The sequence below is a fragment of the Enoplosus armatus genome, chromosome 17 (assembly GCF_043641665.1).
Source record: "Enoplosus armatus isolate fEnoArm2 chromosome 17, fEnoArm2.hap1, whole genome shotgun sequence".
Lineage (NCBI taxonomy): Eukaryota > Metazoa > Chordata > Actinopteri > Centrarchiformes > Enoplosidae > Enoplosus > Enoplosus armatus.
Window position 1 is genome coordinate 967620 of NC_092196.1, and position 13878 is coordinate 981497.

Genomic DNA, 13878 nt, shown 5'->3' on the forward strand with positions numbered 1-13878 from the left:
TGAAGGTTAAAACAAATTGGCCAAACAGCAGGTGTGTGTGTGTGTGTGTGTGTGTGTGTGTGTGTGTGTGTGTGTATTTGCAGTTCTTGGGAAGGCCATTTTTGTGTTCTAGACGTAAGAAATAGGGGGCTTTGTGGCCTACATGGTGTGAGCGTGAGTGCGTGCGTGAGTGCGCGTCTGAATGTGTATGTGGGCGACAGTCCCGCTTAGTCCTTGGGTTGGTCTTTGCTCTGTTTCTTCATCTTCATCCTCCGGTTCTGGAACCAGATCTTCACCTGCCGCTCCGTCAGGTTAAGCGCGCGCGCCACCTCATGCCGCCGGTCCCGCGTGAGGTACATGTTGAACAGGAACTCCTTCTCCAGCTCGAGCGTCTGGTATTTGGTGTACGGGCACCGCTTCTTCCTGGAGGAGCGCGCATGGAGCCAGTTGGCCGACGGGTCATCTGGAGGAAGAGGAGAAAAAGAAAAGGGAGGCAGTTAATAATAAAATAAAGCAAATGCACGTGTACTACCCCCCCACACACACACACACACACCTCTCTTGACAAAAGCTGAATGAAAAAAACCGAATGATCAAAACAAAAGGGCGTTTCCCTCCGTGCGTAAAAGTGGCAGAACCTTGTGCGTAAAAGCTTGGCCCACCTGACGCAATGACGCAATTGACACTTACAGGTTTATGGTGTCAAGCGGGGCGCAAATGTGACAGGAGCAGGCCCACGGCTGTTTTATTTGACAGCGCGTGTGCCTTCCATGCGCGAGGAGGAAGGCACGGGGGATAAATATGAACTAAAGCTCAACAAAACCACCTCAAATATCACCTCAAAACCACATTTTCAGACCAAAAAAACAAGAAAAACGGTAGCCGAAATTGATGGCATCGCAAACACACACAAAGCACACCGGGGAGGATGTTTTACAGGCCTAATACTGCTCCTTTTTCTTTTTTCTTTTTTTTGGGTTTGTGTGAGAATGATGATCACGTTGCAGCTCAGCACACTGTCACTGCGTCACTAATCATTGCTCCTAAATTAATAAGCAGCGTGAAATTTATGGCCCTGGTGGGATTAGAGGGAAAAGGAAAAAATACATATATGTGTGTGTGTGTGTGTGTGTGTGTGTGTATTTCCCGCGTTCCTCCTTCGCCTTTCATCGAGCTTCCATAGATTCAATATGATTTGAACACAACACCTTCCTCATAACTAAATGCACGGGCCACGCTGGCTCCAAAGCAGCTTGGAAAAAAACAAAACAAAAGAAAGGCCTCGCTCGGCCTTCATTTCATTGCGGAAACTTTCATTGCGGAAACTGCAGTGCGTAAATATAACAGGGGTGAGAAATTGGATGCTCCTCATTTTCTGCGGGGAGAGAAAAAAAAAATGATGAATTGTTGTCTTGATTTTATTTTCATCTCTGTCTCTCTGTCTTCCACATGTCTTGTTTGCCAGGCCACCCTGACTCCTCCACCCCACCCCACCCCACCCCTCTTTATAGCTTTCAGACCGATGTAATTAGCAGAGATTTCTTGTTTGCGACGCAAGGGTCTGGCTTAGGGCTGAAAGCAATCTGCTCTTCCCCTCTGCAAAGCACCGAGGCATCTCAACTATGGGGCGGCCTGCTGGGGCTGACACGGCACCGAGGCTCTCCCGAGAGACAAGCTCCACCATGAAAGAAATGAGCTTTGCCATCCCTTTCACACATTTTTTTTTTTACCTGCAAATATCACCATGTTTTTAACCAGCTCAGGCACAAATCTATCCAAATCTACCTATGCAATCTCAGGATGTAGATGTTGCCATTTTTTGAAAACAACTCCCAAAACACATTCAGGGACCAACGCGAGAGGCAAGAACTGGTTTCGGTTCGTTTCCACTTTTACATCTTCTAAATAAAAAACCTTCAACCAAAGAGCAATCATTCCCTGCGGTCAGGGCCGGGCTCTTCCTCCAGACGATCACAACTCAGTCGAGGCTACAAAGCAGGAGCCCTCCGCTAGCTGGAGTCTGTAAAAACCCAAAGGGGAGTCCAATTTAAACAGGCAAAGCTCGAAATCTCACTTTGCCTGAACTGTTGAGACGAATGAAATGTGTCACGAAAAGCTTCCAAGACCGCCTCCGGAGATGAACAGAAGTGAGGAGGCCACATTTGAGCCATATTCTTCATTTTTCCCCCTTGCGTCTTTATCAGTGACACCATCTCAGCCAGCAGTTTCAAACTTCCAACTCTGGTGCAAAAGATTTATTGGTCAAAGGAAAAACTTTGGTTTGTGTAGAAGTCACTGGCTGTCTTTTGTTTTGTTTTGTTACACTAAAGCTTTCCCAAGTCAGACTGAATGAAACAGCACACATGTAGTCTTAACCATCAGGGCTGAATTCGAGAATATAAGCTCCTTCTAAATCAGTTTGCTGTCTAACTGCAAAAAGAGACTTTTATCCTTGCAGCCAGGAGAAGATCAGGTCTGTAAGTCAAGGAGATTTTCTGTCCTTATGTAAAATGCAGCCCCGGTCTTCTGGCCTAAAATGGCAGAGGGGATGATCTTATCACTCGCTAGTCATGGGGGAAAAAGCCTGAGCCTCAGCGCCTTTTGACGCCAAGCAGGGAGAATTAGAATGTGTGTGTGTGTGTGTGTGTGTGTCCCTCCCTTTCTCCTAACTGATGTTGGGTGGAGGCTCCGTCTGTCTTCAATTTCACTGGTAATATTTTACAACCGTGACAATCACACTCGCCATAATGCCAAGGCAACTCGCACGACTGCATATGACATTCATAACCGATTTGTTTTATTCCAAGTTATGGAAAAAGAATTGTCTTGTGTGTGGCACCGTGAGGAGGGGGTTATCGGATTCATCTCGACAGATATGGTTTTGCATTTGAATGTTTCGGCTCCTTAAGGTGGGATCATTTAGGCCAGGAGGGGGAAAAATGGGATGGAAAAGTTAGGAATACTTGTGGTCAATTTAAAAAAAAAAAAGAAGAAGAAGAAGAAGAAGAAGAAAGAATTAAAGGTCAAAGTTTGACATTTTAAGTTGTTAAGAGTTGTTAAGTTAGGAGAAAGTAAGTCATAGTGGTGAGACTCTCGTCTCGTGAACTTCTTCTGTCATAATTTGGATTGAAAGACGCGTACATTTGACATACTGGTAGAATTTTGACTTGTTTTGTCGCAGGTGTTTGACGTATTTTATTTCCCCCTAGCATTCCATTTACTCTTTCTTTTTCCTGGTGGGGCACACACACACACACACACAAATTGACACATTGCATCTATAGAGCAAGGCCGTCACTTTTAATTGTTCTCTAATCGTGGAAATCTCTCATTCACCACCAAAGTCGAATCAACCAAATTGAAGCCGACAGTCTCCTAAATGTCCTAGATTTAGAAGAAAATTCCACATACAGTAATCACTAGGCACAGAACTCCCATTTGAAATAACGGAATAAGTGAAATAACAACTTGAGCTCTTCAAAAAGATATGACCCTGCTTTTTAAAAGGACAAACAGACCGTGTGGAGTCAATCGTGGCGTTTTTTTTCTTCATACGTGTGAACAAACCCATGATGAAAAGCTCACCCTCTCCAGAAAGCGGCTAACATGTTGCTCTTGTTAGCCAACACTACAGCTGCGTCGTGCTGTACCTACAAATAGGGCCATGGCTTTTTTTGTTGTTGTTGCAGGATACGTGTGGACGTGAGAGTCATGTCGGACAACTCGAGCTTGCGTTTCTGTTCGGTTCGGTGGCGGAATTCAGCACATTGGACGCAGAGACTTTGGAAACAAGGTTGCAAAGATGCAAGATGGCTGCCGGAGATGTGCGCTGCATCACCCGGCCTCTGTCCCCGTGTGGATCTGACAGACTACAGCCCCCCCCCCCCCCCCCCCCGGGTTGGTTAGCGGCCATCGTCAGTAAATACGTCCTTAATACCCTCTGGAATCAATTTCCTCCAACATGGCCAGCATGTAGAGGATCGATTTCATCTCAGGGCAAAATAATGCCTGGTAAAGAGGTGAGGAGAGGGTGGGGGGTGCGGGGTGCTTTTGTCACATGGTAAAGTGGGTGCTTTGCATTCCCCGAGTGTATAATCACCTCCAGGGCCATCCATTACCCTCGGCGCTGTGCCGACCATGGCTGTCACCCAGCATGACGAACCGTTTGAGGGATGGGGAGCGGAGGAGAAGGGAGGTGAGTTGGGGTGCTGGTGGTTGATGGGGGGGGACTGTATAGACTTTTTTTTTTTTCTCTCCAAAGGGTGGGAAGACAGTAAGGATGATGACAGATGCAAAGAAAGAATATGGGTGGGGTTGTGGGGGGTATGGGTGTGTATAGCCCTAACTTGAAGTTTGTTCTGTAGGTTACATCCAGGGGTCTCCAGAAGCAATGTGTGGCTTGATTGTCACATGGACAGCTGCACGGATGAAAAGATTGATATTCCCGTAAAGCCATGGCCCTGCAGCACGATGTGTCCAATTGTAGGCCAATGTGTGTCTTCGCCTATGTGTGTGTGTGTGTGTGTGTGAGTGTGTCCACCATGATGAATGCCGCTTGTATGGAAACAGTGACCGAAACGGCTACAAGACTAATATCACATCCCGTCTCTTTCTCCCTCCCTTTGCAATTTCACCCTAATAGTTCCAGAAATTGACCTCTCATATATCCGAAAGGCACGTTATTACATTTCCCAAAGTCGTATTTTATCTCCCTCCCAGCACCCCACCCCCAACCCTTCCACCCCATCTCACCCAGCCACCAACAGCAACACGCCAATTAATGGGGTTGTTCACCCGGCGTTATAACTTAATAAACTTCAGGGGTAATAACTTTCTTACCCTGCCCGGCAGCGCCAGCAGCAGCACAAAGACTGAAGTGTAATCTTGTAGTTTATTCTGGATGGCCGCCCAGCACCAGTTACACAAAGAGAATCTGTAGCTGGATGCAGGTTTCGACGGGACGTGATGCTTGGAAAGGTAGGATTCCACAGCAGCCATTTTGAATACCTGAGGAGGGGAAACTCGGGCCTGGATTTGTCCTGCTTTTAAGCGCCAAGACGCAGACCCTAATCATTTCTCAGATTCCCTGCTGAAAAGTGCCCCAGAAACAACTGGATTCAAGGAGTCCAAGTAGACACTCGCGTATATTAGACCCATTATTATAGGAAGTACTTTTTTTTTTTATCATAGTATATACATGGGAAGTCCTAAGCTTATGCGCCTTTGGAACCCCTGAAACACCAGCTGTCTGTCCAAAATTCCTCCTTATCATCACCAGTGGCGAGGACTTCCAACGATTCCGCCGTGCCGTGACGTTTAGCGCGCAAGCAGCTCACGCAGTCGAAGGTCTCCGGGGAATTTGGCCGCCGTTGAATGCGAAATTGTCAGGCCGCTCATGTGAATATGTCTAGCGGGCGCGCAGCACAAAAACAAGGGACTTTGAGCCAACACAAAACCCAGCGTGCATCGGTGACACAGCTCCAAGTCCACGTCATAAACGACTTAAACCTAACCAAACCAGGTTTATCTAGTGCACACTGAAGGAACAGTTTCTGGAAATGCGTTTATTTTCTTGCTGAACCACAACATGTCATTTTTACACTTACTTTTTTGTTTTGTTTTTTGGTACGGATTAAACAAACAAAGGATTAAGTTACTTTTGGACAGAGCGAGGCTCAGCTAACCTGCTGCTGCTGGTGGCTCTAGCTTCACGGGTTACTGCGCAGATGTGAGAGTGGTATCTGCGGTCTGAAAGTAACTCTCAGTGACAAAGGGCAGCCAAAATGTACAGCCACAGCCCCAGAAGTGAACTGGACAGCCGCCAGGGCACTTAAATGATGCACATCGCTGCGTCATTTGTGGATGAGGCAACTTTTCAGGGAAAAGGTTGCACCACCCGGCCATTGCAGCACAAAAGTCACCTATCACCAACACAGCCAGCTGAAAACAGCCTCAGCCTCAGCTGCGAGGCACATTGTGTTGTGATATTTACAGCTAAGTTCCCTTGAAGGTGGCATGTCAGATTTACACGTTCAAGGAGAGGCGCCCGAGGAGTCTGGGGTGGCATTAACCGACTTCGCAAGCGGTCCAATTCAATCCAAGCGGGGTGGGGCGTTGCTTGCTAATTCGGTAACCCTTTCTATTTGTCTGTGAGCCGCAGCTGATGATAGTTGGTTTTTTTGTTGCATTCATAGTGTTCAAAATGGCTGCCACGTGAACAATAGGAGCAGCCCATTCGCTTGCTGGATCCCGCTACCGACCCACTGACCCACTGCAGCACAGACGCATGAAGAACAACAGGGGGAAGGAGGAAAAAAAAAAAAAGCCCCAAAACTGCTGACCCTCTGGAGCAGCTCAGTGAAACTTTCTCAGCCAAGGCTGGTCTGTAATGGATTCTTGTTGGACATGAATCCATTACAGACGAGCCCTCACAACCACCAAGCCAGACTGGGACACACAGTGTTACTGGTGGAAAGTCTAATAATTCAGACTGGAGACTGCTGGGCTCCATCCAGCCCTTAACCAGCTCCCTGCGCTGATGGATAGTATGCTCAGATGCTGAAATAAGGTGGCTGTGTGTGTGCACGCATGTGTGTGTGTGTGTGTGTGTAGTGCCAGTGCAGTAATAAAATGTGTATAAGTGTAGTATTTGTAATTTGTATTTCTTGCACCGAAAAAAAAGGCCAAGAGAAGGGTAGAGCCCCCCCCCCCCCCCCTTCCCTCTCTCTCTCTCTCTCTCTCTCTCTCTCTCTCTCATGTGCACGCGCGCACGTACAAACAGAACGGCGGCCACGCGCCACAGGCGCACGGATCAGACTCCTCTGGCAGAACGAGATTTATCCGGCGGGGGCTAAGAGGAGGAAAACAGAGCGCGTTCACATCCAGACTCGGTTGCAAAATAAATAAACACAACAATAATAATAATAATAATAATAATAAGAGAAGAAGAATCAAATGGGTATGTTTCAAGGGAGCATTTTTCGCGCCCCCCCCCCCCCCCCCCCGCTTCAAACCGAGACAACCCCGCCAAGGCTGGTTGATGGATTCAATGTTGTTGTTAGCGCGAGTGATGATAGAAAAAGCAGAACCCAAACCCGCGTTGCACCGGCCAAACCCTCGACGGCGTTATATCAAGATGATTGCGATTCCGTGACAGGTAAAATATTATTATTATTACAGAGGGAGCGGATGAATAAAAACGGCAACCCCCGCCTGCGACTGCGGGGCCGGCGGACTTTCAGTCTGCAATAACACCGGGGCAGTCGGTGGGCCCGGTGCGAAGCCTTGTCTGTGCGCGCGTTCCTTACTATGAGCCTCATCAACAATAATAACTATAATAATGAGAATAACCATAATTAAAAGTTTGCCAGGTGGCAGTTTGGGTGAAAACATAATGCGGGGGGGGGCAAAGTTGAATTGTCTCGTCTTCCTCGCTCAGCCCGCAGATTTAAACGCCGCGAGAAGCCGCTGTGAGATTTACGGGATCCTATACGATTTATACGCGCTTTAAGAGTCCGGAGAGCTATCGGGACTGCACCCCCCCCCCCCCCCCTCTCTCTCTCTCTCTCTCTTTTTGCATGTGAGCGGCGCTCCTGAGTGCTGAGTTATGAGGCCTCTGCTCTATTGAGAAGTAATCTCAGCCACCGGGTCAATGATGGACGGCGTGACTCCTTTCTATGATTTTTAGAAGAAGAACTGGCCGTTGTATACTCTGACATACACGCATGGGATATTTGCAGCTGAGAGAGAGAGAGAGGTGGGGGGGGGTTTACAAATGTTTACAATCTTGGGTGCTGCGGAAGAGTGACGTTGCAGAGGGACGCACGCACAGGTCTGCGCCTCTATGAGAAAGTGAGTTTGATATTGCAGAATTCGTGTAAAAGCAAAGCAGCAATATTACTATGACATATTGGAAATATAAAGTCACGTTGTTTATATGGCTGGTTACTTCAGATAATCCAGCCTGCCCGGGCTCCATGCTTGATCCCTGCATTATGAGCTGTGCACGGTGAGCGTCGGTCAGACAGCAGCAGGCCCGCACCTCTGTAGCCTGTACAAGGCATACTTTGCAGCAGTTTGAGGGAGTTCGGAGCGGCCGATCAGCTTGTTACTGCAGACAAAACCCATGTGGCAAAAGACACAGAGAGAGAGAGAGACGACCTATAATCTACCCGACAAACCACCCTAACGAAACAAAAGGCAAATCTAAAGCACACCGGCAAAACTCAAACAGGACGGAAGTGCGCATGCCCCGGCAAATAACTTGCGTAAAAACCACCTATCTGTTAATTAACGGAAAGGAAGAGGAGCAGCAGGTCCCACCATTTCATTTCCCGGGGGTCCTCTGACATGGAGCGTCTGTTAGAGAAGCAACACTCCCTCCGCACTCCAGAGGTTTCCAGAAGCTCTGTTATATTCCTAAAATACATATATATATATATATATCTATATATATATTGTAGACTACTTCATCTATATAATGGGGGGGGGGGGCAGGTAATCCAAAAACTGACTGTCCTGAATGCTTTCAATTGTTGTCAATCCTGCCATGTGGATGCGCTCACAGCATCACCTCAGTGCGTATGGTCCAACTTTGAACGCATCCCTCGAGATTCAAGAGTCAAACAACTTTTTTTGTCGAATTCGTAATGACCAAAAATAAATAGATAAATAAAATAACTGTTATTGTTCACAATCCTGCTATGTTCTTTTTTTTTTAGTTTGTTTGCTTTTAGGCCGGTTCTTGTTTTTTTGTTGTTGTTTTTTTTGGTGCTGGATTTAATTCTGGGACTGTCAGCTGTTTGCGTCCATTTGAATATGTATGTGTCCGGTTTAAGTCGCAGATTGCACTTATTTGGATTTGTTTTTATTTATTTTTTTATTTTTTTATTTATTTTTTTCATGGGCTGTCCCGAGCACTCCGGCTGGCAACACGGGGACGATACGGGCTAAATATCACAGTAAACTCCGAGAGCAGAAGGTGGGGGCACTTTGGCTCTCCGGCTCTTTGTTCTTGTTTTATGGCGGCATTAAAAGCATTTACAATGTCTCTCTCCGCTCTCTCTCTCTCTCTCTCTCTCTCTCTCCCCTCTCTCTCCCCCCTTCTCTCGCGCGCTATTTCCTGCTTTAATAACTTACTTTGATCCAGGCCGTCTTTGTCCTCGCTCCCTTCGCAAATGTCCTTATTTTCGTCGAACCCAGCCCCCGGGATGGCGGCCGGATGGTGGCTTAACTCGCGCGCCGCCGTGGACGTCGACTCCAGGATGTACGTGGTGGTCTCGTGCTGGTGCTGTCCGCCGACTTTGGCCGGGATCTCCCCGCCGAGGTGGCCGAGCTGCGGCTCCAGCTTGACCTGCCCAGTCTGGCCCTGCCCCGGGACAGACTCGGAGCCGCGCGGCGCGCAGTCCAGCCATGAGCGTAGGTACCGTGTGTCCGCGGCAGGCACGTGCTGCGCCGGGATGTAAGGGTGGTAGACAGTAGGGAGGCCGCTGGCGCCGTGGTGCGGACTGAACGGGCTCCAGGGTGACGAGAAGACCGGAGGCTTCGGCTGGAAGCTGCAGGATGGGTACGACTCGGGATGGGGAAGCTCCGCGTGAGCCGCGCCGCCGGGCTGCCGTCCGCCCGCGGCTGCGGCGGAGCCCGAGCCCGCGTACTGGACGCTGGGGAAGCGAGCCGGGGCTGAGAGTTCATCGCTCTCGTGACTTATGATGGAGTCCACGTAATAGTTGCTCAAAGTCCCAGAAATGGACATTCTCGGACATTATCTGCGAGACGCCGCGAGTTCACTAAATGGAGAACAAGAAGAGACACATTACGAGATTTCTCTCTTTCCCTCTCTCTCTTGTTCTCCTCTGTCTTTTGCTTGCTCACCCCCCTCCCTCCTCTCTCTCTCTCTCTCTCTCTCTCTCTCTCTCTCTCTCTCTCTACACTCGAGCCCCCTTCCTCCCAAACTACTTGCTCACTACAGCGAAACAAAGTGCTACAGCCCACAGCCTCGCACTTTGCGCGGGGGTTTTGTCGGGTCTGTGTGCGAGGCGCAAACTGATTGGCCGGACTTTCTTCTTCGAGCCTGATAAAGCGTCAATGGAGCGTAAATCAATCCTGCACGCTGCCCCCCTCCCGCTCTCTCTCTCTCTCTTTAATAGATTGCCCCCCCCCCCCCCTCTTCTAAATAAATCGTCTTGTTTATATGCAATATGCAAAATGAACAGTTCGTCCGGGTTCTAGTCCGTGTATCTATGGCTGCTGTCAAAGCCGGGTTTATATAGAACCGTTAAATTACGCTTCGTCTGGACGGCAGGCATGAAACGCAGAGCGGAGACAATGGCTGACAAATAAGTGGCGCCATAATTTTTTTTATGCCTTCATTCATTCATTTATTTATTTATTTATTCATATATTCTTAACCCAATCAAAAGCAGATGCGCGCGCATTCTCCGGTGCCAAGCGCGCGGGGCGGCGTTTGGCGGGGCGCGCACACCCACTCCTCGCCGAACGGTGCGCTGGCCGGTCACCTGAACCAACCGCAACAACCGGGGAGCCTGCGATTAAAACGCCGTTAGTGCGTGAGCGCTAACACGCAGCCGCAGAGCGATGTTCTCCCCCAAGACGAGACAAGACGAGACGAGACGAGACAGAGAGTAAAATAAAAAAGACAAAATCACACCTAGGATGTGTTTAATTGTGTCGCCCGCTTTTCTGGATCGGCTCGGAGGGCTCTGTGCGGAGCTGCAGAGCCGCCTGACACCGTTTTATTGGCAGATTAACAGTCATTTTTGTTAACGAGCGCCATTAAATCGGGCCCTGCGTGGGTATGCCCCCTCGTCTTTACAGCGCAAACTACTTCAACTACTTTTTTTTTTTTTTTTTGGAGGGGGGGGTCCGTTTAATACCATAATAAAATCATGCATCGGGGCGGCTGCTTTGGTTTTTATAGGGCTGATATACGGCCTGTGGTGGCGCGGCCCGTAAACGCGGGTGGATCTGTTCTGTAGCCGTCCTGCCGGGCGGGGAAAGGGCGCTCCTCGCCACTCGGCGGCCGGGCTGCCGCGAGGAAACACGACTCGGGCCGGGGCTCGGTGGAGGGTTTTTTTTTTTTTTCTTCTTCTGGGACTGAACAGTCGATCACCTGGATCACCCCCACCACCACCACCCCCCCCCCACACACACACACACACACCCTTTCTGGTGCTCAAAGCCCTTCAGACAGCAGCGTTTGGAGGGATGAAATCCACTCACTGGGGCTTTTTAATGAGGAGGCTGGAGAGCAGCAGCGGCGGACTGCAGTGAGTCCAGACATTTGCCTTCCTGCTGACCTTTATCAAAGTCACCGGGATTGTAAGTCTTTATATTTCCTCACAATTATCACAGACGTGGAGCCTTGGACTCTTTGGGGGTGGCAGGCTGCTATAGTGTGTGTGTGTGTGTGTGTGTGTGTTTAAATCCGATCTCTGCGTCGCATATGTAGCTGACACCGTTATTTACGACGATTAAATATGAACTATGCATTGATTGTGGGTTTTACGGGGAGGGGGGGGGGGCGAAGGTGGGCTACAGCCGGAGCGTGTAGGTGAAATGACGGGGTGGACCGGAGACAGAGTGAGCGGCCGGTGCGCTTTCATTTCAAAACAACCCCCCCCCCTCCACACCCAAAAAAAAAACCAAGAGTCCCTTCAAACGCCGTGTCTCCAGACTCTGGCGCCCAGCTTTGGCCTTTGAGCTTGAATTCACCACATTCCTCTTTGTCCTTCCGTCTTAAAAGGACCGATCGCCCAGGACTCATCTGGACGGCGTCCTTTAGGATACCAGCGGACCCAGCGAGGACCGGGCCGAAAACACAACCCCAGCAAAGGCCAGCGCGCCTGCGTAAACTGTGATAATTAAGTAGGTTTCTCGCATTTTCATTACAGCTGGAAATGTTTAGATATGGCGTGTATTAATCACTGCAAAATGAATACGCAAGTAATTACAGAGTGGTATGGAATAGTGTACAGCCTCAGATTAGTGATGGAGCACAGATTGCGTGATAAATATATTTATATAATATATATATATATATATATATATGTCAGAATGGCCTCTCAGACCGCAGGCTGTGTGGGAAGTTTCATTTTCGGATGGGGCCTCCGCCCTGCAGCCCCCCCCGGGCTTGCCAACCAGAGTTAATTGGAGACAGTGACGCTGAAAACAAACAAACAAAAAAACAAACAAACAAAAAAAAAATTGTGAAAACCACCTTCAATTTTTTAACACGCTGCCTCGGCGCTTTATGCCAGAAGTGACTTAGACAAATAACCCCCATCCACACACACACACACACACACACACACACACACACACACACACGCGAACACATTCGCGGCTAAAGATAAGGAAGGCACGTTGTTACATCTAAAAGAGCCTGTATGTGTATTGCTATGGGTCTTGTTTTCTGTGTTGTTTTAAATTGTGCTGCAAATATTTTCACAGGTTGAGGGATGGGGGGGGGGGGGGGGGCGCGCTGGGAAGAAACAACAAAAAAAAACCTAACCCAAATTCAAAAATGTAAACTCCGTGTATGAAGCTGAAAAGCTCGCACATAACTTCATTAAAAGTGAACGATCTTCAGCCCAAACTGAAGCTGCGACCAGACCCAATCGACGAGGGGCATTTTAGGTTTACAAGCCGCCCAATAAAAGTATTTACAGAACAATAAATTGCATTTATAGTACCCCCCCCCCCCCCCCTTTCTTTTTCTAGCATAGGATTTAATATTAGTTCCCCTAAACAAGTCATTGAACGGCCATAAAACCAGCGGGGTCGTTAAAAAAAACAAGAGTGTAATAAACTTAAGCAACGCAAGTGAACTCATCAACGAGGAGAGCTTTTAAATGTCAGCACTGCCGTTCTTTCTTTTCTTTTCTTTTCTTTTTTTTTTCCTCCAACAGATCTGAAATAACCGGCAGACAGCTGTGTCAAAAACAAAAAAACAACAACAACAACAACAACAAAAAAACAAAACAAAACAAAAATACTTGAGGCCGCGATCATCTCTGTTGATTTGAAATACCGACATGTGAATTCCAGCCCGTAATTGCGCTTTTTTTTTTTCCTGGAGCCAAAGCCCTCCTTTCCACCAGCGGATCTGGATTTAGCAGGCATAAATTTAGACCGTATAGTTCTAATTACACTTTGCGCACATTCATATTTTGTGTGTGTGTGTGTGTGTGTGTGTGTGTGTGTGTGTGTGTGTGCCCACGAAGAAGTCTCGGTATGCAGACACTGTCTGTAGGGAGAAGTCATCGCATCACAGTCAGTTAGAACTCTTGTTTTAGGTTACAAGTATTTTCACAGTTTATTATCGTCCGTTAAACCGACCTGGTTGCTTGAGTCCGAGGCTCAGCTTCAACAACAACAACAAGGTTATGGACTGATTTTCTTCCATCAAAAGTCTAAAACAAACCAACAAAAAATATATATTTATATATATATTTAAAAAAAAAATATATATATATATAGATATATTTTTTTTTACAGTCCTTGTTAACGCGCAGTAAAGTAGGTCCAGAGCCTTCTATTGCTGTAAAGTACAGTATTGAAGGTCAGTGTGGACTATGTTCTGTTGCCGAAATATCTAAATAAGTCCCGTCATTAAGAAAGATTTATCAAATACCACACCACAGCCAAAAAGGGGAGGGGGGGCGTGTTTTTTATTTATTTGAATACGAAATTTAAATAGGCTACGGAACATTCGATATTTCGTTGCTTTACAGTGTTCTTAACTTCAATTATTGGAGTGTGTGTGTGTGAATATTGCGGCCCAGTTCAATAAAATCGTTGATTAAGCTGCTTCGAAGCAGAACCAAAACAAAAATGCAGATGCTTCTATTACAGCTAGACAATCTCTAAACAGCATTTCAC

The 13878-nt window shown here is 47.7% G+C and overlaps 1 protein-coding gene across 1 annotated transcript; it reads right to left on the reverse strand.

Annotated features, from left to right (window-relative positions):
* Window positions 1-206: 206 nt before the first annotated feature.
* On the reverse strand, window positions 207-9730 carry hoxb9a (homeobox B9a). The gene is made up of 2 exons (XM_070923418.1): window positions 9118-9730; window positions 207-442 (listed from the first exon to the last, which is right to left on the reverse strand). The coding sequence occupies exons 1-2, from the start codon at window positions 9728-9730 to the stop codon at window positions 207-209; spliced, it is 849 nt and encodes a 282-aa protein (XP_070779519.1).
* Window positions 9731-13878: the final 4148 nt, after the last annotated feature.

Excerpts from the sequence above, each read along its gene's own strand:
- hoxb9a (XM_070923418.1), bottom strand. The coding sequence starts at position 9,730 with ATGTCCATTTCTGGGACTTTGAGCAACTATTACGTGGACTCCATCATA. Across the intron at positions 443-9,117 it reads CAAAGACGGCCTGGATCAAA|ATGACCCGTCGGCCAACTGG; the intron begins GTAAGTTATTAA and ends CTCTTCCTCCAG.